The sequence below is a fragment of the Lithobates pipiens genome, unplaced genomic scaffold, assembly GCF_037356315.1.
Source record: "Lithobates pipiens isolate NorthernLeopardFrog02 unplaced genomic scaffold, aLitPip1_a1.2 Scaffold_16, whole genome shotgun sequence".
In the NCBI taxonomy this organism is placed as follows: Eukaryota; Metazoa; Chordata; class Amphibia; order Anura; family Ranidae; genus Lithobates; species Lithobates pipiens.
In genome coordinates, this window is record NW_027507748.1 from 20,499,225 (window position 1) to 20,523,346 (window position 24,122).

At 42.8% G+C, this 24,122-nt stretch overlaps 1 protein-coding gene across 1 annotated transcript in view; it reads left to right on the plus strand.

Moving 5' to 3' along the window:
• The first annotated feature begins 773 nt into the window (after positions 1–773).
• The window catches only part of LOC143984090 (uncharacterized), a 95,321-nt gene continuing 71,972 nt past the window's right edge, over positions 774–24,122 (plus strand). The window contains exon 1 of the mRNA XM_077484406.1: positions 774–989. Coding sequence (XP_077340532.1) covers positions 959–989 — 31 coding nt within the window. The 5' untranslated portion in view covers positions 774–958. The remainder of the gene's footprint in view (positions 990–24,122) is intronic.

The following is a 24,122-nucleotide window of genomic DNA, read 5'->3' on the forward strand; positions in this document are numbered from 1 at the left end:
GAGAATTTTAATTAATAAATCAGTTTGCACTATGGAACATGTTTTTTGTCGTTTCCTACATGTGAATCTGCTGCTGTGAGTGAAGCACAAAAAAACAAGAAAGGTGTTGCTGTTAGGATATCAAGGAACCTGTGGCATCGCTGTTGAGAACCTCTTGATTGTTGGTGTGATAAGAAGATTCTCCATAGAGGAACCAGTGAAATAATTATAATTATTGGTGACGATGGGCCTGTTAACCCTCAGTGTTCTGGTGAGTTCATTACCATAAGGGGTGTCACCGGCTGTCAAGTTTCTACGCACTGGTGGTTCTATCTTGGAGATGGACTTTCTTTTCTGTTTTTCCAGCGTGTGAATGTTTTAACTGAAAACTCATTCTCATATGTTTGGGACTTTCATGAACATTTCTGTGGTTTCTGTTTTAATTACGGAACTGTCACCCTCTTAAATATATTATTTTGTTTTTGATATTTAGCGCTGTAAATATGGTATATATGGGATAATAGGTTAATGGATGATATATACTATATAATGTTGTGATGTTTTTGTTATGTTTTTCAAGGTTTTCTTCAATGTTATCTCCTATGAAGATAAGGGTGCTGCACCCCGGTGATCTTTGATCTTCTACATTTTGCTCAACTATATATTTTATTGATAATGAATCATATTCTTTGTTAATCATTACATCACTTACACCAATCCCACCTGTCTCTGTTTGTTCATATAATTCCCCACACTGCTTGTGTGATCATTCATACAAAGTTCTTCAAGGACGGTGTGTCAGGACAGTGTTTCAGGACGGTGTGTCAGGACGTTGTGTCAGGACGGTGTTCCAGGACGGTGTGTCAGGACGTTGTGTCAGGACGGTGTGTCAGGACGTTGTGTCAGGACGGTGTTCCAGGACGGTGTGTCAGGACGTTGTGTCAGGACGGTGTGCCGCAGAGATAACAGAAGAAATAAGATGTCAGGAAAGAGCCTGTGGTGTGTTGCAGGTAATGTTCATTCTGTGTGGTGTGTGATCTTCCTGTCTGCTACATACCTAGGACCAAAAGGCTCCATTCACATCTAGGCATTCCATATTGCGGGTAGAATCACCATGATTCTGCCCGTGATCCTGAATCACAGCAAATAGTGGGAAGCCCTTTGCGATTTTTGGTGCTGCTCCATTGAAATCTGTGGGACCAAAATTGTGTTGGAGTCGCACCAAAGTAGTGCAGGGACATTTTCAAAATCAAATAATGTTATTTCAATTGTCATCTGATTCTCTACAAAAGAAGTAGCATCTGAAATCCCACTGGTGTGAATGGAGCCTCCGTTCACATCTAGGTGTCCCGGATCGCGGAATTCCCAAATCAAAGCAAGTCTCGTTACGCCCTGTGATCTCCGTCACTTCCAATGGCACCCCGATCGTGATGTAATTTTGCTGCAATTGTGGCCTGATGAATTGTGGTAAAATCACGTAAACAGAATGGTGGTACGCTTGTTCTTGCCCCCCCCCGATCGCAGCGTTGAAATGTGGTATGCCTGTCGCCCCAAAAGAACAAGCATACTGCCATTCTGTTTACGTGATTTTATTCACATTGCAGTGGATTTTATTAGCACCTGTTTTTATTTATGAGTATTTACTCCACCTATCTTATTTAACTTGCACATTGTTTTGGATTATTTGTCAGCATTTATATAATGGTAATAGCACCATCCATCCCTGTCTATGACTGAAGTCCCCCCCTCCCTTCTCCCTCCTCCCTTCTCTCTCCTGCCTCTGAGTAAGTACACTAAGGTTAATCAGGTTTCTTAGAGCACCCCTTATATCACAGTTGCCCTTTACACCAGAGGCCACAGTGTTCCCCCTTACATCAGAGTCTTCACCATACATCAGGATACTCAGTGTTCCGCCTTATATCAGGGTTCCCAGAGCATCCCTTATGTTAGAGGGCCCAGAGTTATCCCTTATAGTCAGAGCCCCCCCCCTGTACAGTGTAAGGGAACTCTGTGGATTCAGATGTAAAGGGGGACTCTTGTGATTAACTTCATATTATTAGAAATGTTATTTACCATAATTGCAAAATATATGTATAGTTTATACTATAAAAATAAAATTGCTATGCGGCGCTAAAGTGTTCAGGGTTTGATTTGAAGAAAAAGTGGTAATCCTAGGTGCACTGTGTGGGTCTCGGAGAACTCTGACATTGAGCAGCCAGTTGATTATTCATTTGTCAGCAAATGCTTGTCACATCTGTGGGTCTTATGCCACGTACATACGATCAAACAAGCGGGTGGAAAAGTCCAGCAAACTGAAGTCCGCCGGACAATCCCCCCGTGTGTAGCCTCCGGCATACTTTTTTGACACGAAAGTACGGCGGACTTAGAAAGTAGTTTTGCACTCCAATCTTCCCGCCGGACTCGCATTTCGGCGGACAATCCGGCCGTGTGTGTGCCAGTCCGCCGTACTTTTGAAATGAACGGACTTTTCCCGCCCAGAGAAAAGTCCGCTCATTTCGAGCGGGTCTCCAGGTAGGCGGTGCCCGCGAAGGACACGTCGCTGGCCCCGCCACCTGGTATGGACTTAAAGGGGAACCCCAACGCCAAAAAAAATCGGTGTGGGGTCCCCCCAAAGTCCACAACAGACCCTTGTCCGAGCACGCTACCCAGCCGGCCAGGAAAGGAGGGGCGAGCGAGCGCCCCCCCCCCCCAGCCGTACCAGGCCACGTGCCCTCAACATGAGGGGTGCCTTGGGGAGGGGGGGGCCGCGCGGCCATTCGAAAAGTCCGGCGGACAGTCTGGCGGGAAGTCCGCCAGCAGTCTGGCGGGAAGTCCGCCAGACTAAGTCCATCGCATAGACGGCTACGTGTGTACGCGGCATTATCCTTTCTGTTTCTCTGTGATTTAATGTCTTTAGTCTGTGGAGCTCTTTGAGTAAATATGCGGATTTTAATAAATGTCTTGTAGAGACAATATCACACTATGTAGGAAGGATCCATTCCTGCGCTGTGACTCAAGCAGGAGCACTTTTATCCAAGTTATTTATACCGATCTTCAGACAAGACCATCATTATTTATTGGGGGAGGGGGTTTGCTATTGACAAGTGAAGGGAGCACTTTGCCGTGATTTTGCCGTGGAGATGCACCGGGTGTTTGATTTGGACACTATAAGGACTTTTTAAATTCAAAAACATATTGTTCTTTTTGGTTAGGACTTTTATATTAAAATTTTTTGAACAACCAGTTAAATTTGTATATATTTATTTGAATCACGGATTATTGTATTATCTCATATATAGTTATTGTTTATCATTATTTACTTTAGTGAGTGTTTATTCATCCCTATTTCCCAATGGGTGATTAATATTTGTTGAATATGTACATTAACATTTGACAAATATGTATTCCAATATCCATGTGGTAAGGAATATCTAAACACAGAAACAAACATGTAATATATTGATGCATTATTTTTCTTTTTGGGCCAAGAACATCTTTGCAAGTACAGAATTACACTTGCTGACACTGTCAGAACTCTCATGTCATTATAAATGGTTGTGGACTAAGATGAAATTTAAAATATTGTTATCAGCTTTTCCAGCCATCTTTTCTTTTTTTTTTTTTTTTTTTTCTTATTTATATCAGGAAATGGGTCCACACAGACCAACAGAGTACAAACTTTCCACATAGTTTACAGATAGCGAGGCAGTATCTAAAGTACAACATCAATACCCTGCTGGCATTATCGCCAAGAAGAATAAACAGCAGTATGTGGATTCAGAATTTCACATCATCCTGTGGTCTCACTTCCCAGTTTCTTTTTAACTAACTAGGTATCCCTATCGATACCACTTCCAGTGTACGGGGGGATAGGCGAAGCAATGGGGAAGGAAGAACAGAGGGGCGAAGAGAAGACAGCGGGGTAAATCGAGTATTGGGGTATAAAGGGGGGGGGGGTGTAAGAAGGGGGGGCAAGGTGTTCTACCCAATCATGGAGTGCGCATATGACCATACTGAATTACTGATGCGGGGCCCATCTCTATGGCCCCCAGGCTCAGCGGATCTTGGGTGCTGCATACAGTATCACCCGTCTGTGTCCACCCGTCTCAGGGCCTGGCCCTCAGCCGAGTATATGAACGCAGTACAACCTTGCCAGGTTTTAGTGAAAGTCTCCTCTCTATTTTGCGCTGTGAGGATAAGATCCTCCATTTTCCTAATGTCCTCCACTTTGCGCAGCCAGAGGTCAATGGTTGGTGGGAGGGGCGAAAAGGTGTAGCAGATGATGTCCAAGGGATGGGAGTAAGGTCTTGTAATATTGTAGTGTTAGGCCGTCCGGGCCCGGGGCCTTCCCTCTCTTGGTGTAGATGTGTATAGTTAAATAATGCCCTTATGGGCACGGCTGTTTTGGGCATAAGGCAAGAAACATCCCAGGATTCATGAAAACTAAACAAACCACAGAACTAGGCAAGTAATATCATTGCGTAAAATATCTACTAAGAAACTACACTGGTTGTAAACATGGCATACAAATAAATGAAAAACATAGAAACCCATAAGACATCCCTAATCCAGCAATCCCCCTCATCCGTCAATGTGGCACAACCTCCCCCGACCCCTCCTGTTGGCAACCACAGATCCCCAAAGGGGTAAGACCCGGAGGGGGGGAGAGGGTAAGGATATGGGGGAGCGGAAAAGGGGAAGGAAACAGAGGGCCCCCCACACACTATCCACCCAACAGTCCAAGGACCAACATCATCCCCTCCATCCCCACCCAGCTGCTGTATGATGTCCGCCACAGCCACCCCCCCCCCGACCCCCTCACGTGTTCTGAGATGTCACCATGATCCGGGAGTCCTCAGAGGGATATCAGCCGATATGGCCAGGCACACGGGCCATGCGGGGTCCTGAGGTCGAGAGCCATGCTATACGACCGAGGGGTCAACAGTGTCTCTCCAAAGTGTTGCATGGGTGGCCTCTCCACTCCCACGGGAGTGGGCAAACATGTATGAACGTCCAGGGCCACCAGGGCCCAGCATCTCTCCACGCCTCCCAGAAATGTCTCCAGCAGCCGTGGTGGCTGTGTGGCGGGGGCAAAGTCCATGAAAGGGGGGGATGTCAAAACATGGGAGAGTAATACTGATGGGGGGTGTAAAAAGTCAACCAGTGCAGAACAACATACAAAGTATCATAAGGTGTAATCATGTCTCGCGGGTTCCATCAGCAGATGTGGACATGGTGCGGGAGCGACCACGGGACCTCCGGGAGTGAGCTGGTGGGGCAGGCCCCTCCGACGTGGGACCCAAGCGGCCCGCCAGATGTTGGATCCTCATCAGCTAATTCGGGACCGGGACCGGTCCCGCCCCCAGGAATGCAAAGAGGGCGGGCAGATCTGCTGGTGTGCGCAGTGTGAAGGAGCCGTTACCCATGCGAAAGATGACTGTTAGGGGGTAGCCCCATCGGTATGTGCAGCTGTGGCGTCTCGCAACTTCAAGTGCCGGTTTCAGCATGGCACGGCGCTGTAGTGTTGCCCTGGATAGGGAGTATCTGGATCTGTGCATCATCAAAGTCAATGACCCCATGTTCCCATGCCTTCTTCAGAAGTACTTCTTTTTGTGCATATCGGTGGAGGCGGCACAGAACATCACGGGGCCTTGCCGGGTCGGTAGATCTGGGACCCAGCGCCCGGTGGACCCGGTCGATTTCCAGAGAGGGCGGCGGGTCACCCAGAAGCCTGTGAAAAATAGCGGTAACAGTCTCTGCCAAATCCTCCGGTCCTGTAGCCTCCGGGAGACCCCGCAGCCGCAAGTTGTTGCGGCGACTGTGGTCTTCCATTTCCTCTAAATGGAGCTGCATCTCCTGCATCACCGCTGCATGGGAAGCCTGCGCGTGTTCCAGGGCTTGCACCCTAGTTATCAGCGAGGTGATCTGGGTTTCCCCAGAGGAGACCAGGTCTTCTATTGCGTGCAGCTCTGTTCTCACCTCTTGTATGTCCCTGTTATGTGCTTCTTCTATCCGCACGATTAGGGTTTCAATATCCGCTCTCGTGGGGAGTGCCTCAATGTCCGCTCTCGTAGGCAGGGCCCACAGCATTCTGCGGAGGTCATCGTCCAGGTTTCCCTGGTTTGCGGTAGAGCCAGCCATCTCAGGATGTACTGTGGTTGGAGCTCCTGATAGGGGTTTTGAGGCGGGTGCTGTGAGAACGGTCTGTGTCTCAGTCCCCCAGGTTCCGTGTGGGGTCTCCGAGGAGTGGTGGCGGTGGCAGCCGGGGAAGTGCACGGGCTCCATCTGAAGAATCGTTGGATATCGGGTTGTGAGGGCTGTGTGTCTCGCGGGTCGCTGATCGTGTCCCGTATCGTTTGGGGGTTTGCATGCCGAGGTCACATCTGGTGAAGTTGTATCGTGGCCTGTATGGTCCGGATCAGGCAGGCAGCCATCTTTTCTTACATAAACTACAAAACACTCCCCCTATGGTAGTCCAAATCAGGAGAGCAATCTATAGGCAGATTCTACGTTCATTGACATTGTACTACATTTGGTAGTTGCTGCTGTGATTTAAATGTTAACTTGATCTGTGTAGTGCCACCCTCACAGAAGCCACTGATTATATCGGGTCCTCTGTTCTTACCTCAACCTTGGCAAGTGCCCCATCACCACTGACACCTTGGGTATACACATTAATAGGAGTAAATTATTCATTTTTGTTACTACCTTAGGGTCACCTTGAAATGAGACTTGAGGCCTTGAATAAAATATCAAAGTATATTGTCAAATTGTGCTCAGATAAGCAAAGAATAACAGCAACATTTTTTGCAGTGTAAATACTACAACCAGGGCTTCACTTGATGTGGTTAGGGTACTACCATAAACTCCCTTTGTACTAGAGAATTGATAATGTGTTGATAATTGCACTCAGTAGTAGGTAAACTATGCACAGTCTCTAAATCTGGTCTTCTGCCGGCTACATTGGGGCCCATGAAGACATTGGCGTGCTTATTGTAGGTGGATATGCCTGGACTCAGTGAGCAAGTTCTAAGAAATAATAAGCTCATTGGAATACTGATGTGGGAGAGACCAGATGAAGTTTAAAGGTTCAGTGGTATGGATATAGATGTATACTCTGACCAACAGAACTAATGGCGCTCAGTAGCAGGCAGACGAGAAGTAACAGTAGAGGTAAAGGACAATAAACCCAGGGGAGCATGTGTGCAATGGCTGAGGATGGACACATTCAAATACTACTCCGCACTCACCGGCTGACAATCACCGTTCATTAGGGAGCTTGCTGCATTCCTCTCACCCAACTTCCGTCCCCGCTATCTCCCACACCTCTGAGGTATATATTGGTAATGTGCCCACTGCCAAGGAACAAAATCTGAGCCTATTCTTCAGCCGCTGTGTCAGAAATGGGCTCATCCCTTCCTTCTCAGAGCTGGCCGCTCAGCTGTCGGCTAATTGTCAGCTCCTATTTCTTCACAGTTACTCAGTTGTTGATGATATCCTGCTCATCAGTCCTGCTTAGTTAAGCCGTCTAAGGCCTCCGCCTTGGTCAACATCACAGAAATTATCTCCTGCAATCCTGTTCATGACTTGCTTTGCTAACATACTTTCTGGCTCTAGATCCTGTTTGCTTTTCCACTACATTGATAATTAATATTTTTTCCAGATTGGATGAACTGGATCACTGCATGGATCAGTTTGCCATGGCGTTACAAATGCTCCTGAGTTGCACGGGTAACATGGAATCTCCCACTGTGGCCGCCCTGGTACAACCTATTTTGCAGACCAACCTTGCTGTTGCTTCACTCTCTGTGTGCAGACACCCACCTCCAGTATTACCTCTATAAGAGGTAAGTTTCAATTACATTGTCCCATTCTTACCCGGTATTAAGAATGTAAGGGTTGATGCCTTGTCACAACAATTTTCCTCCACTTCCAAGTTGGAGACGGTTCCCGTGATTCCTCCTGATCATGTTCTGGCTACGGTTCGCACCAGTCTCACTTCCCCTTTGGGTGCCAAAATTCTTGCTGCTTAGGTCCATGCTCCTCCTGAAAAACCTTGTGAAAGCTGCTTTGTCCCAGAGAGTCTCCGTACTGCCGTGCTCCAGACTTACCATTCTCCCGAGGCTGCTGGTCACCCTGGGAAGAATCAACTCTTTTGGGCCATTTCCCAACAATTCTGGTGGCCTAGTCTCCATGCTGATGTAACTTCGTAGCTGCCTGTTCCTTGTGTGCTCAGAGTAAGACTCCATGACACCTTCCAGTGGGCCTCCTACAATCCATACCCAATGGAGAGAGGCCCTGTACCCACCTGTCTATGGATTTCATTGTGGAGTTACCCAACTCCCAGGGCAACTCAGTTATCCTTATGGTGGTTGACCAGTTCTCAAAGATGTGTCATTGTATTCCACTTAAGAAGTTGCCCACTTCTAAGGAACTGGCTTCCATTTTTGCTCTGGAGATCTTTCGCTTACATGGGCTACCCAAGGTGATTGTCTCGGACAGGGGTAGTCAGTTTGTGTTTCGGTTCTGGTGAGCTTTTTGTGCACAGTTGGGAATTCAGCTTGCTTTCTCCTCTGCGTATCACCCGCAGTCTAATGGGGCCGCAGAACAAGCCAATCAGTCCTTGGAGCAATGCCTACGTTGCTATATTTCTGACCATCATATCAACTGGTCAGACCTATTACCGTGGCCAGAGTTTGCTTACAACAGTGCCTTGAATTCTGCTTCCCAATTGTCTCCATTTATTAGCGAATTATGGTTTCCAACCTTTCATGTTGCCTGACTCATTTGTTCCGCAGAGTATTCCTGCGTTAGAGGGGAATCTCCATGGTCTTCGTTCCACTGGGGCACAAGTCCAGGAGGCTTTGCGACATGCTAATGATAGGTACAGATTCCATGCTGACCACAGATGCCTTCCTGCGCTTTCCTACCAGGTTGGAGACAGGGTCTGAAAAAATTTTTTTGTGTTGCGCTGCTGGGTTATATGTATCCAGGATGGGGCAGGCTTATGGGAAAGGGAGGGGGGGGGAAGTGGGATGGGGAGATAAGGGGTATGTACTGTGACTTTGGTATATAGCAGTATTAGGGTTTCCAATCTGGTGCTTTTACAGACTGCTCCACAGAATTCTGCAGTTCTTAATAAGTATTGTTGTGCTTTTAAGGACATTTTCCCGCACAATATTTCCTAAGTAATTTTTAACGAAGATATTTTTAAGATACAGGATCAGTCTATATGACACAGTCTATATCTGTGAAACTTATTCACGGAGACGAGTGATCATACAAAATAGCTACATTTATTGGTTGACAGAAAACAAATATTTACATGAAATATTAAAATACAGATTACATTACTTGATCATTTTGACAATTTCTGTGAACACCCTCAAACTGGGCGTAGTAGTACCTTGGACACAATTATCACCATTATCATTTCTCGGTAGAATCAATAACCTTTTGATAATTGACAATTAAACAGAAGGTCTGTATTTCACACATCCAACCGTTACTATACTGCAGGTAAGTAAGTGGTTAACAATGTGAAATAAATTAGACATTTGTTTGTCAATAAAATTGGCATCTATGCAAAAAGAAATGTATGAAAAATTTAATTTAGAGAAAAATCTAAAAGGCGGTTATTGATTCGGGAGAAGTATTTCAATAATAGAATATTCAAAAACATCAATATTTAAGAGAACATAAAATAGATGATAAACATATATTTACCCATTTCCAATATGGCGATTAGTGTGGAGTATTAGTTACCAGGAATTTTAAGATGGCTGCCGTGGCTTCAACATTCCAAGGAGCAGGGATCTTCATGAATGTAAAATGTGTATTCATGCATGTCTTCCAGTGTCCCTTCTCAGGGGGGTCCCTAAGCTTCCCCCTGACTCTCTCCCCCCAGCTCTCCTCCGAGCTTTCTCCCTTTTTTTCCTTCTAGTTTCTTAAATATCCTTTTTAACAAAAGGATTATAAAATTATACTAAGTTCTGCCCAGAGGGTATGTGTTCCCCCCTCATTGGCCGGCAGACTTAATGGTTAGCTTTCCCGGGAGTCTCGTGATTTTAAGGTAATAGCACCTTCCACCACCAGGTGTCTCACCCATGTTTGGTGTTTTATTTCTTTAAGTGAATATTTTTCTAATTCTGTAATATGTGTTCGTTATTTATATGTTCTAACGAATATATTCGAGTGTTCAAGAATTATGGCATAATGTAGAATACGCTTTAACATAAATTTCCAATAATTACTTGCATAAATTGGTGATATATATGCATATCACTGTATATCTGTTAATCTTTAGTCCGTTTAGAAAGGACACAGGTTAGATATATCACAAACAATATCACATACAATTATTATCTATATGGATCCATGTATAATTTGGGTATCCAATCAATATTTGTTTATCTAAACATAGGTTAAATTCTTATACAATTCTAATCATGATTATATGTTTTTTATAATACTAATTTGTTGCTAAAACACTTCTACTTATGATCACACTTTCATATATAATCTTTATGACAAAGTTCTTTAGATCATTAGATACTAAATTTATAATCTCAGTTGTGACCTATGTATAAATTGAATGGCTTAGAAAAATATAGATGATACTGGTAGATGAATCTTACAGCATGTTTTGGGATGAACTCTGAGCTTCCAATAAATGATTAAATGGGTTAGCTGTGTCCTTCAATATGTTTTTGGATGAGGCGTCAGCTATTTGCACGGTTGTATATGGTCCAAATAGTCTTTTATTTACGTACAATGGGGTTCTCTAGTTAAGGGTTATTTCCATGTGATAAATACTTATGCAAGTTTGGCCTTCTCACTCTAACCAACAAAATAAGTAAACAGCTTTTTATTTGGTGACAGAAGATACCATTGTTTCAGCGAGTTTCTTTTTTAAACACAGGTTTTGTAAAAGTTTAACAAGAACTAATCCTTTCAACATTTGGAAAAAAAAAAACCTGCGAGATCTTGTACTTTGCTTTAAAGGTCTCCAAGAGGTCACAGTTCAATAAAATACTGAAATCCCTCATCTCGGCCAGCGAATATTAAATGTATTTCTTCATGAATTCACAACAAAGCCCCCCTTGTGAAGTGTTCAAATGCCGGAAGTCGTTTGAAAGACTTCACCAATGCAACAGTTTGAAGAAATATGGCTTTGCTCGGGCCTTGTAAGTTGAGTTGTGACGATGGATCCGGATTATGGATATATATAATTAAGAGGTATAGACACTTGCAGATGAGTGTAACTCTTTGAAAAACAAAATGGGTTTGTGATCGATGTGTGCATCTCAGGACCGTCATCTGTTGATTGGCAGGAAATGGACCATTCCGGGCACCTTTAGTCCTGGCCGTCCTGGTGGGTTCCGTCCATGTAGACTGGCCATCAGTGGTATCCCTGGATCCCCCATACGGTTCCTTCTCTGGATGTTCACACATGTTGGACTCTCGGTTCTGTTGACCGGCTCATGGACATCTTAGTCCTGTAAATGAAAATGGATTCCATGAGAAAAGATATATAAGTTTTTTTTTAACATGATCTGTGTTTGAGATCTCAGTGTCAAGTTGGTATCCTGGGCTTCCTCAGAGCCCTCCTCTTTCCCATTATGTTATCAGTCCTTTAACTAAACACTCTGGAAATCAAGACCATGTATGACACATTGGCTATGGGAGACCAAGCTCCAGGGCTCATTATCATGAGGCCATTTATTAATATCTGTGGATACCAGACAATTCTGACTGACTTATGTTCTTCAGAACCATTTTTTTTTTAGCTTAATTGTAGCGGTTCTGGAATAATAACAATTAAAAACATTTCAGTTTGACATGTGACACTTACTGTCAGTATCAAAATATTTGACATCATAGTCAACCTTCTACTTGGGCGGAATAAAACAGATAAAATCTTCCCCCTTTGGGGTGTCAATACAACTCATTTGAGGCAATCAAACTACCTTATACGGGTGACTCCTCATCTTTTACCAAAATATCAAACCATTTAGGCCTCCTGATATTTATGTCTTTAGGATTCGGTCTTCCTCTGGAATTACCGTCTTCGGGACTTCTTGAAATTGGGCTGTTTGGAGCGACCTGTTTATGTCAGAGGAATGAAGTGACCACTGAAAAATAGGAGAATAGTTAATATCTAACAACCACAATCCCTCGGTAGGGATTTCAGGATCCTCATTACTGTAACCTGGGGAAAAACATGGTGTTAGAACCTCTGCTTCCTATATCTTTATTCAGTGCATTCCTCTGATTTATTTTAACATAGGCGCTTAAAAGGCTCTGTGGCCCTTGGGCTGGCCACAGGATTTGTCCCTGGAAGAAGTGTTATTCACGTTCCGTATAGCAATGAAACCGTGTAACATATCCATAATTTTGTCTATTTTGGTTTCCGTATTGCTTACAGGCTGATCAGAATTTGTTCGTGGGACCCGGTTTCTATACTTTCTGGGGACTACTGGCTCAATTTTATCAGACATATCCACATCAGAAACATTGTCTTGATTCTGGGATAGTTGTCTGGGCCTTAGTTGTTCCCTATTGTTCTGGGGATTTTGGGGTGTCTTACCCTGTAATTTCTCCCTATTTACCTGTGTAGGCCCCCGAAGTCCATTACACCGGTAAAGGTGAGGGTGTCTACCCTTAGTTTTAAATCTGACCCGTTGGAGATATACCCTATAGTTTCTCCTAAACCTTGGGTCTGGATCCTTTGGATGAGACTCCTGAGGTGGTCTTTTAACTCCCCCTCTAAAGGGTGGTCTCTGCTCCCCCCTTCTGATGGGTGGGGACATTGGTTTCCCGCTGGGGAGACTCGGTAGCATCTCTCTGACTATATCAGCGTATCTCTTTCTCTTGGTTTTGGGCTGTAATGATTGAGGAGATACATAAAATTCATCCACAAGTTTCATTATAGGGCTTTCAGGCCTTCCATTGTTTTCACCAGTTTGTTGGATAGAGTACAAATTGTTACTCTCTTTTACCAAAGACTCCAGTGAACACCCCCCTTTGTAGTCTTTCGCCAAATTCACTTTTATGTGGGTAGGCGGGGCCTTGAAGAACATGGGTTCAAACTCAAGTTCATTATAACTTGGCTCCTTTTCTGCTAAGTGGACAGCACCCTTGAGCACAGCCATACCTTCGGTGGGGCTTTGATCACTGGTGCATGTGATATTGTGTATATCCACTCTAGCTGCGTTAACATTTTTATGTGGGACAAATCCTAGATGACAGATGTTTTTAATTGTTTGCCAGGCAGTACCCCACAGACTTATTACATCTTCGCAGAATGAACGGAGTTTGGGTTCAAATACCCACGGTAAGAAATGAATCTTAGATTGGTCATCATTTAGGCCTAAAACTGATAAAGCATTTTCATAGATTTCAATGTGGTCAATAATGTGCATGGATCCCTCTTCCTTAAACACCGGGACAGCATCTTTTAAAAATGTTATTATTTCTGAGGCGTCCTGTTTAGGGGTGCCTGTATTTTTCTCTGATCCCAAAGAAAACTGATTAGGCATACCTTCATGTGGCGGTTCAATTTTTACCCCCCTTTGCTCTACAGATGGCTTGGGGTAGAATATAGTTTCTTTTTCTAATTCTTTTTCATTATGTAACTCCCAAATTTTAGGTTGAGAGTCAGATTTTGGAGTATTGTCAGACTCTATACTTTCAGGTTTAAGCATCTGAGCATTATCCTGAAGCATAAACTCCCCTTGTTCTTTTAATTCTTCTGGTTGCTTAATTAGGGATTCCTGTCCTGACCTAAGCTGATTTGTTTCTTCTTTTAAATTTCCACTGCATATTACTCGGCAACTTTCTTCAGGAGACTCGTTTTCCTGCAGAAAATTTTCCTTCTCCTCTCTTGTATTGTTTATTATTTCTTTATTTAATTGATAACATTTGTACAGCATTATTATTGTATTATTGTGCATCTGTTCTGCTTTAATTAAGAACCTCTCCTTCTCTTTTGATTGTTTATACTTTTTATTTAATTGGTGAAATTCGTCCAGCATTATTACATCATTTTGTAACTGTTCTGTTTCATATTTCACCATTTTCGCTATAGCCTCATCAAAATAATCTGCCTTGTCTTTAATCTCCTTTAGCTTTTTAGTGAGCTCACATTCCCCTCCTATTAACTGGGACTGGGATTCTAAGATATCACTCTCTAGTTGGGTATATTGACGTTTAAACTCACTATAAAGATACATCAGGTTAGTGCTTGGTTCAAAATGCATGTGATCAGGCCTTTCTATTTCCTTTGTCTCAGATGAGCTGTCTGTGAGTTCAATGCTTTGACCTTCCACGTTCCCTACGTCTTTTATTGATTGACGGGTGTGGTTTATAAGGTCTTCAATGAGTGCTTCTAGACCATTCTCATTAGACAAACTTTTTTCGGCATGATTTATCATGTTACTTTTTGACATTATATCCAACATTTCCTGTTCTTGTATCCATTTTGTCTGAGTACTCATATTACCACTAAGGGCTGACTCTTGATAATCCCCATCAAAATAAAATTCACTTTGACCAGACATTTTTCTTGGCAAAAATATTTTTTTTAAAAGTTAATAATTAATAATTTCATGCGAAATATTATTTCTGTCACCACCGTAACTATGACTGATCCTATACAAAATATCGACGTTATCTCACGCAGTGCCTCCATTTATATATGTTGTGCTTTTAAGGACATTTTCCCGCACAATATTTCCTAAGTAATTTTTAACGAAGATATTTTTAAGATACAGGATCAGTCTATATGACACAGTCTATATCTGTGAAACTTATTCACGGAGACGAGTGATCATACAAAATAGCTACATTTATTGGTTGACAGAAAACAAATATTTACATGAAATATTAAAATACAGATTACATTACTTGATCATTTTGACAATTTCTGTGAACACCCTCAAACTGGGCGTAGTAGTACCTTGGACACAATTATCACCATTATCATTTCTCGGTAGAATCAATAACCTTTTGATAATTGACAATTAAACAGAAGGTCTGTATTTCACACATCCAACCGTTACTATACTGCAGGTAAGTAAGTGGTTAACAATGTGAAATAAATTAGACATTTGTTTGTCAATAAAATTGGCATCTATGCAAAAAGAAATGTATGAAAAATTTAATTTAGAGAAAAATCTAAAAGGCGGTTATTGATTCGGGAGAAGTATTTCAATAATAGAATATTCAAAAACATCAATATTTAAGAGAACATAAAATAGATGATAAACATATATTTACCCATTTCCAATATGGCGATTAGTGTGGAGTATTAGTTACCAGGAATTTTAAGATGGCTGCCGTGGCTTCAACATTCCAAGGAGCAGGGATCTTCATGAATGTAAAATGTGTATTCATGCATGTCTTCCAGTGTCCCTTCTCAGGGGGGTCCCTAAGCTTCCCCCTGACTCTCTCCCCCCAGCTCTCCTCCGAGCTTTCTCCCTTTTTTTCCTTCTAGTTTCTTAAATATCCTTTTTAACAAAAGGATTATAAAATTATACTAAGTTCTGCCCAGAGGGTATGTGTTCCCCCCTCATTGGCCGGCAGACTTAATGGTTAGCTTTCCCGGGAGTCTCGTGATTTTAAGGTAATAGCACCTTCCACCACCAGGTGTCTCACCCATGTTTGGTGTTTTATTTCTTTAAGTGAATATTTTTCTAATTCTGTAATATGTGTTCGTTATTTATATGTTCTAACGAATATATTCGAGTGTTCAAGAATTATGGCATAATGTAGAATACGCTTTAACATAAATTTCCAATAATTACTTGCATAAATTGGTGATATATATGCATATCACTGTATATCTGTTAATCTTTAGTCCGTTTAGAAAGGACACAGGTTAGATATATCACAAACAATATCACATACAATTATTATCTATATGGATCCATGTATAATTTGGGTATCCAATCAATATTTGTTTATCTAAACATAGGTTAAATTCTTATACAATTCTAATCATGATTATATGTTTTTTATAATACTAATTTGTTGCTAAAACACTTCTACTTATGATCACACTTTCATATATAATCTTTATGACAAAGTTCTTTAGATCATTAGATACTAAATTTATAATCTCAGTTGTGACCTATGTATAAATTGAATGGCTTAGAAAAATATAGATGATACTGGTAGATGAATCTTACAGCATGTTTTGGGATGAACTCTGAGCTTCCAATAAATGATTAAATGGGTTAGCTGTGTCCTTCAATATGTTTTTGGATGAGGCGTCAGCTATTTGCACGGTTGTATATTGTCCAAATAGTCTTTTATTTACGTACAATGGGGTTCTCTAGTTAAGGGTTATTTCCATGTGATAAATACTTATGCAAGTTTGGCCTTCTCACTCTAACCAACAAAATAAGTAAACAGCTTTTTATTTGGTGACAGAAGATACCATTGTTTCAGCGAGTTTCTTTTTTAAACACAGGTTTTGTAAAAGTTTAACAAGAACTAATCCTTTCAACATTTGGAAAAAAAAAAACCTGTGAGATCTTGTACTTTGCTTTAAAGGTCTCCAAGAGGTCACAGTTCAATAAAATACTGAAATCCCTCATCTCGGCCAGCGAATATTAAATGTATTTCTTCATGAATTCACAACAGTATGGTAGATAATAGTCAATAGGTAACAGTGCAGGTTTTGATAAAAAATAGTAAGTTATAGCCAATAGTCAACAGTTATAGAAATAGTTAGTTATAGCCATAGGGAAAAGAGGATTTTTTAGCACAAGCGGGTAGGCAGCATGTTCAAGGGTAGAAGACACCTTTAGAAGATATACAAACAGAAGACAAAAAACAGCGCCAACCTAAGTGCAGTATTTCAGATTACAGGTATTTATTCGTAAAGTAATACACTCACTCTCTGTCGGAATAGTTCAGGCACATCACGTTTACGTGGAAAAGAAGTTTGTGGGGGACATCACAGGCCTCCCGGGGAGAAGCGGTCCTCTTTTTGCTGTTGGTTCCCGTCCGGTGGCGCCGGTGGTTCCCAGCGTCTCCGGTTCGGTGTCCCAGCGTCACGGTGGTCAGCTGATGGGTCGTACAGGGTCGCGCTGTGATGACGTCGTTGCACGCGTTCGGAGCATGCGTGCTCCTTCCTCAGGCATGCTCCGAACGCGTGCAACGACGTCATCACAGCACAACCCTGTACGACCCATCAGCTGACCTCCGTGATGCTGCGACACCGAGCCGGAGACGCTGGGAACCACTGGCGCCACCGGACGGGAACCAACAGCAAAAAGAGGACCGCTTCATGCGCAATGGGTGGCCGGCTGTGAAGCCACAGCTGGGCGCCCACAGTTACAATGCTGGCACCGCTGAACAGATTGCGAGACAAGCGGGGCTTCGATCCCCTGCATTGCTGTACCCTGGTACACGTAATTGTCCGATTATTTAAAGTCAGCGGGGCTTCGATCCCCTGCATCGCTGTACCCTGGGACAGGTAAGTGTCCGATTATTAAAAGTCAGCAGCTGCAGTATTTGTAACTGCTGAATTTTAATTTTTTTATAATGGGAACACTGTTTTAACCACTTAAGCCCCGGACCAATTGTCAGCCTAAGGACCAGAGGTCTTTTTACAATTTCGCACTACACTACTTTAACTGGTAATTGCGCAGTCATGCAATGTTGTACCCAAACAACATTTCCGTCCTTTTCTTCCCACAAATAGAGCTTTCTTTTGATGGTATTTGATTGCCTCTGCGATATTTATTTTTTACGATATAAAAGGAAAAAGACTGAAAATTAAAAAAAAAAAGATATTTTCTACTTTTTGTTATAAGAAAAATCGAATAAACTAAATTTTAGTCATACATTTAGGCCAAAATGTATTCAGCCACATGTCTTTATAAATAAAATGTCAATAAGCGTATATTTATTGGTTTGCGCAAAAGTTATAGCGTCTGCAAACTAGAGTACATTTTCTGGAATTTACACAGCTTTTAATTTATGACTGCCTATCTCATTTCTTAAGGGTGCTAAAATGGCAGGGCAGTACAAACCCCCCCCCCCCCCCAAATGACCCCATTTTTGAAAGTAGACACCCCAAGGAAATTGTTGAGGGGCATGTTGAGCCCATTGAATATTTTTTTTTGTCCCAAGTGATTGAATAATGACATAAAAAAAAAAAAAAGTTTACAAAAAGTTGTCACTAAATGATATATTGCTCTCACATGCCATAGTTATATGTGGAATTGCACCCCAAAATATATTCTGCTGCTTCTCCTGAGTACGGGGATACATGTGGGACTTTTTAGGAGTCTAGCCGCGTACGGCACCCCGAAAACCAATCACTGCCTTCGGGATTTCTAAGGGTGCAAATTTTTGATTTCACTCCTCACTACCTATCACAGTTTTGAAGGCCATAAAATGCCAAAATAGCACAACCCCCCCCCCCAATGACCCCATTTTGGAAAGTAGACACCCCAAGTTATTTACTGAGAGGCATGTTGATTCCATGAAATATTTTATGTTTTGCCACAAGTTGCAGGAATATTAAAAATTTTTTTTTTTTTTGCACAAAGTTGTCACTAAATGATATATTGCTCACACATGCTATGGGCATGAGTGAAATTACACCCCAAAATAAATTCTGCTGCTTCTCCCGAGTACGGGGATACCACATGTGGGGGACTTTTTGGGAGCCTAGCCGCGTACAGGACCCCGAAAACCAAGCACTGCCTTCAGGATTTAAATATAAAACGCTACCAAAAAAATCAGGCCTGACTCTGCGAACGCTCCAGTTATGTGTTTAGTGTTTTGTAAGTGACAGTGATCAATCGATACTGCACTTGGGTGGGCTGGGCGGAGGGGCAAAACGCAGGTGCCAGCAGGTATCTGGGCTGATCCCGCTAACAATGCGTTTTTTTGGAACCCTAAACTGCTGGGGACGCTAGTATAGATCTGATCAGATCAGATATTGATCTGTTCAGATTCTATACCAGTACGGGAGGTTTATGCTTTGCGTGTGGGTGTTAGCGGTACTGGCACTAACCTAGCACTGCCTGGGGCGACGCAGACCCTGACCCTAAAACCTAATTGATATCACCCGCCGGGTGATCAGGGGGTTAAACCTTATTGGGTAATAAATGGTGGGTGCCCTGATTCTATAAAAAGCAAACTAACTAACCAGAGTGACCCGTAACACTTATACGGTGATCACTGGTGAAAGGGTTAACTAGGGGCAATCAGGGGGTTAAAATCTTTATTAGGTAGTATATGGGGGTCCCTGACGCTATATAAAAACCTGAGGGGGAACCTAAATAACTAACTGGCTAACCAGCGTCACCAGTGGCACTTATACGGTGATCGCTGGTGAAAGGGTTAACTCTAGGGGCAATTAGGGGGTTAAAACCTTTATTGGGTAGTATATGGGGGCACCTAGCGCTATAAAAACTTGGCGGTGAACCTAAAAAAATAACTAGCTACCTAGCGACACTAGTGACACTAATGCAGCGATCAGAAAAACGATCACTTAGTGACACTGGCCAAAAGGGGGTGAAAGGGTTAACTCTAGGGGCAATCAGGGAGTCAAACCTTTATGGGGGGGGTAGGGGGCTACCCTGGACCTAACACTAACTGCCCTGACAGTTTTTACTGTCACAGCTGACACTAAATGCAGTGATCAGTAAAAAAATAATCACTGCAATCAGTGACACTGTGACTGGGGGGGATCGGGGGGCGATCGGGGGGTGATTTGTGTGCCTATGTGTACCTACATGTCAGTGTAGTGTTGGTGCACACTTACTTTCAGTGTTCTCCTCGCAGTCCGGTCAAAAAGACCGCCCCGAGGAGAATGACATCACTTCCTCAAGCTTCTCATTCACCAGGAGCGATCGAGAGGGGATGGCCAGAAACCAACGGCCATCCCCTCATCCCAGATCACTCTTGAAGCGAAACGGACTGCTGCAGCCAGCGGGAGGGGGTCCGATCGGACCCCCCACCCGCTGGAAGGCAAGCACGTACATGTACGTGCTTGTGCCTGTCGGTGCCATTGTGCTGACGTACATTTACATGCGGCGGTCCTTAAGTGGTTAAAGATCAACTAGAGCAGTCAAACTAGAAACTGTGGCCCAGGGGCTGGATGTGGCCATTTGCCTGCTTTTATCCAGCCCTTGGGGCATTATTCTCCCACACTGTCAGTAACAGTGGGCCATAGTTTACGCCACTCTATTCCCCCACTGACACCAATGATGGGGCACTATTCCTCCCACTGACACCAATGATGGGGCACTATTCCTCCCACTGACACCAAAGATGGGGCACTATTGCTCCCACTGATACCAAAGATGGGGCACTTTTCCTCCTATTGATACTAGTGACGGGGTACTATTTCTCCCATTGATACCAATGATGGGGCACTATTCCTCCCACTGATACCAATGATGGGGCACTATTCCTCCCACTGTTACCAATGATGGGGCACTATTCCTCCCACTGACACCAATGATGGGGCACTATCATGCCCGGACTGGGACATAAAATAGGCCCGGGCATTCTAAGCTGAGCAGCCCATTAAAAAAAAAAAATTACAAATAATGGCAACCGATTTCTCAATGTATTTTAGTTATATTTAGGCTGCTTCAGTCACTGTATCTTGTCAATCCTTTGGAATTATGTAAAATATATGATAATAAATGATAGAATGAATGCAATATATAAGGTGAAACATCTTTAATGAACGATTCAATACAATAACAAATAGCAAAATATATATTTTTTTGGCATTTATTTTTTAGATTCAAAATGACAGAACAAAATAACTGCACTAAGGATTCAGCAAGTTTTGTAGAAGTTCACTGGTTTCTGCAACTCTGACAATGACATCATCAGAATCAAGGTTCATTAGTATATGCTTTTCAATTGCCATCAGCATCAAAGAGCTCAAATGCTCTTGAGATACAAAACTTCTTAGATGCGTTTTAATAAACTTCAATGTGGAGAAATTTCTTGTAAGCAAAAATTTGTAGGCTAAACCAATGACATTATAGGCATCAGTTAACAAATTATAGCGCTGCAGAATCTTATAGCAGCAAATGGCACAGTTCTTAGCCCTTGTACACACGGTCGGAGATTCAGACGGAATGTGTCCGTTCGGACCGTTTTTGCGGATATTCCGACTGTGTGTGGTCTCCATTGGACTGTTTCCGTCTGAGTATCCGATGGACCAAGTTTTCCAATTTGCCGGTAAAATTTCCCGACAAAATGCTCCGATCGGACATACTCCGATCATGTGTAGAGAATTCCGATCGGACAAAGTGCCACGCATGCTCAGATCAAATTCCTACACCAAAGCTATTGGCTACTAGCGTGAACGTAGTCCCGTCCTAACGAAATAACGCCATCACATCGGATTTTTTGACAACTTTGTCCGACCGTATGTATGCAACAGTTTCGGACAAAATCCGTCAGACAAAATCCGACGGATTTGGTTGTCAGAATCTCCGACCGTGTGTACAAGGGCTTACATGCCATGCAAGATTTGTTGACCACTTCTGATTCTGTTAATTTGCTTTCCTGGTTTTCCATAGATACATCTTCTACAATACTAAATTCTTCAAGAGGTGATGATTTCAGCCTGTCCCACTGAATTGCAAAATTTGCCAGTTGGGAACGCAAATTTTCTGATGTTGCTCCCTCATCAAATCTAAATAATCGTTTGCTGAGTTCTTCCATTGCTGGTGCCTGAAGTCCAGATTTTTTTATATCAGAAAAGCTGTTTGGCTCCAAGCAAACTAAGTCGGCATAGAAGGTCCCACAGGAGAGAAAGCGGCGATTCATGCTCTCTGTGACCGTATCCAAAATTACATTGTGCACACGTATTTTATAAGCTGAAACGGCATCAGAAACTGTTACATCATCAACAGTCTCATCAGCCATTCGCTTTCTTTTTCTTATTTTTGTTTGTGGTCTGTACTTCTAGGTGGTAACTTTCTTCTTCTTGAATCTTGTCATTTGCCCACTGAACAAACTTATCAGCCGTCATTTGTATGGAATCAAAATCTCGTGTGATTGTTTTAAGTTTTTCATAAATGGTTCCCTGTACCATTTGAATAGCTTTTGAGATATCCATCTGAGTTGTTTGCAGATATTTGGACAATGGTGTTGTCAATTGAAATATTCTCAGAAAAATTTGAACTGTAAGAATGGTTTCATACTTGAGCAAGGTTTCTGCATAAGATTTTGCTCTAACACGCACCTCGGGTTTTTCGATGAGACGCTGTCTTCGATTCTGCTCAAGGTGTACAGTAGACTAGGAAACAACGCAGAATCAGGATTTGAAAATTCCCCAAACACTTTTCTTAGAGCAGCATCTTTTGACCACCAACGCATTTCACCAATTACTGAAATTCTTCGATGGTGAGGGTCCTGGCTAACTTGTTCCTAGGTATTCATGCGCTGATAAGAATCATGAATAAAGACAGCAATGTCATTCAACAAACTGAACAGTGATGCACTTTCAACTATCACCTTTTGTTGTATCTGCATGTACTAAATTCAGAATGTGTGCATAGCACCAGATGTGATTTTGCCCTGGTGATTCAGTTGACAGCCAGGAAGAGAAACCATTGTATTGGCCTTGCACATTTGCTGCTCCATCCGTTGAATTGCCAATGCAATTTGTAATATTAAAGCGGAGGTCCACCCTAAAGTGGACCTTCCGCTCATTGGAATCCTCCCCCCCTCCGGCGCCACAATTGGCACCTTTCAGGGGGGAGGGGGTGCAGGTACCTGTACAGTACAGGTATCTGCACCCACTTCCGGCATAGATTCTGCAGAAGGTACGCCCATTTCCGCAGAATCTACGCCCCTTTCCAAAAGTCCCCCGCTGCCTGCTAGGAAACACACGGATCCCAGAGACAGCGGGGACCACCATCCTTATTGCGCAGCGCGACTCGCGCATGCGCAGTAGGGAACCGGGAAATGAAGCCAAAAAGGCTCCACTTCCTGATTCCCATACCCAAGATGGCGGCGGCAGCACCCGAGAGACGATCGAGAGATCAGCTTCGGGTGCCGACATCGCGGGTGCGCTGGGCGGGTAAGTGTCATTATTTTAAAAGTCAGCAGCTGCATTATTTGTAGCTGCTGGATTTAAAAAAAAAAAACGGCGGAACTCCCGGCGGACTCCCGCTTTAAGTTTGCATGATTTTAAGACTTCCATTAGCAACTTGAAAATGTTTTGCCCTGCTGAAGATTCACATTCAACAACTGCAAGAAACTTTTCATTGATACAATCAGTCACATAGCAAACAATTATGGAGCATTGATCTTTTGAAGTGATGTCTTGAGTTGTATCAATCTGAATTGAAAACATCCCGGCTTCCCTTACTTCTTTTGAGATATTTTCCTGGATAAGCATCCGAATAGCTTGTATTACTTTGTTCACAGTCATTTTTGAGAGCAAGGTTATCAAAGATCATTTTCCTTTTCCTCCAGAAGACTGCAGTTTCTTGCTGTTTTCAATACATTTGTTTACATGATCTTTCAGACAAATGTCATACTTGCTGGCGAGAAGAATGAGCTCTAAAAAATTTCCATGGTCTTTCATTATGTCCTCTAAATTATAGGCAGCCTCATCTTTATCTCCCTTATAACTCAAACCTTGCTTTCCTATAACTTTTATTACATCTACAACCTGCTGTAGTACTTGCCGCCTGGTTCATACTTGTTCTCGCCTTACAGACATTTGCTTATACAAAAGTAGATCATCAACTCCAGCACTGCTGGATTTCACAAAAAAGGTTTCGTCACTAGGGATGAGCCGTACACCCCCCGGTTCGGTTCACACCAGAACCTTCAAACGGACCTAAAATTCGTACGAACTTTAGAACCCCATTAAAGTCTATGTGACTCGAACATTCGAAAATCAAAAGTGCTAATTTTAAAGGCTAATATGCAAGATATGCAACAGACAACACCAGCAATAAGGGGTATCTTCAGGTGTATACTGTGCTGGAGGCACACAACACCCACTTTAACTCCTGCAGATGCCTGTATTAGAGAACACCAGCAATAAAGAGTAGATACAGGTGTATATTCTGCTGTGCTGGAGGCACACAACACCCACTAACTCCTGCAGATGCCTGTATTAGAGAACACCA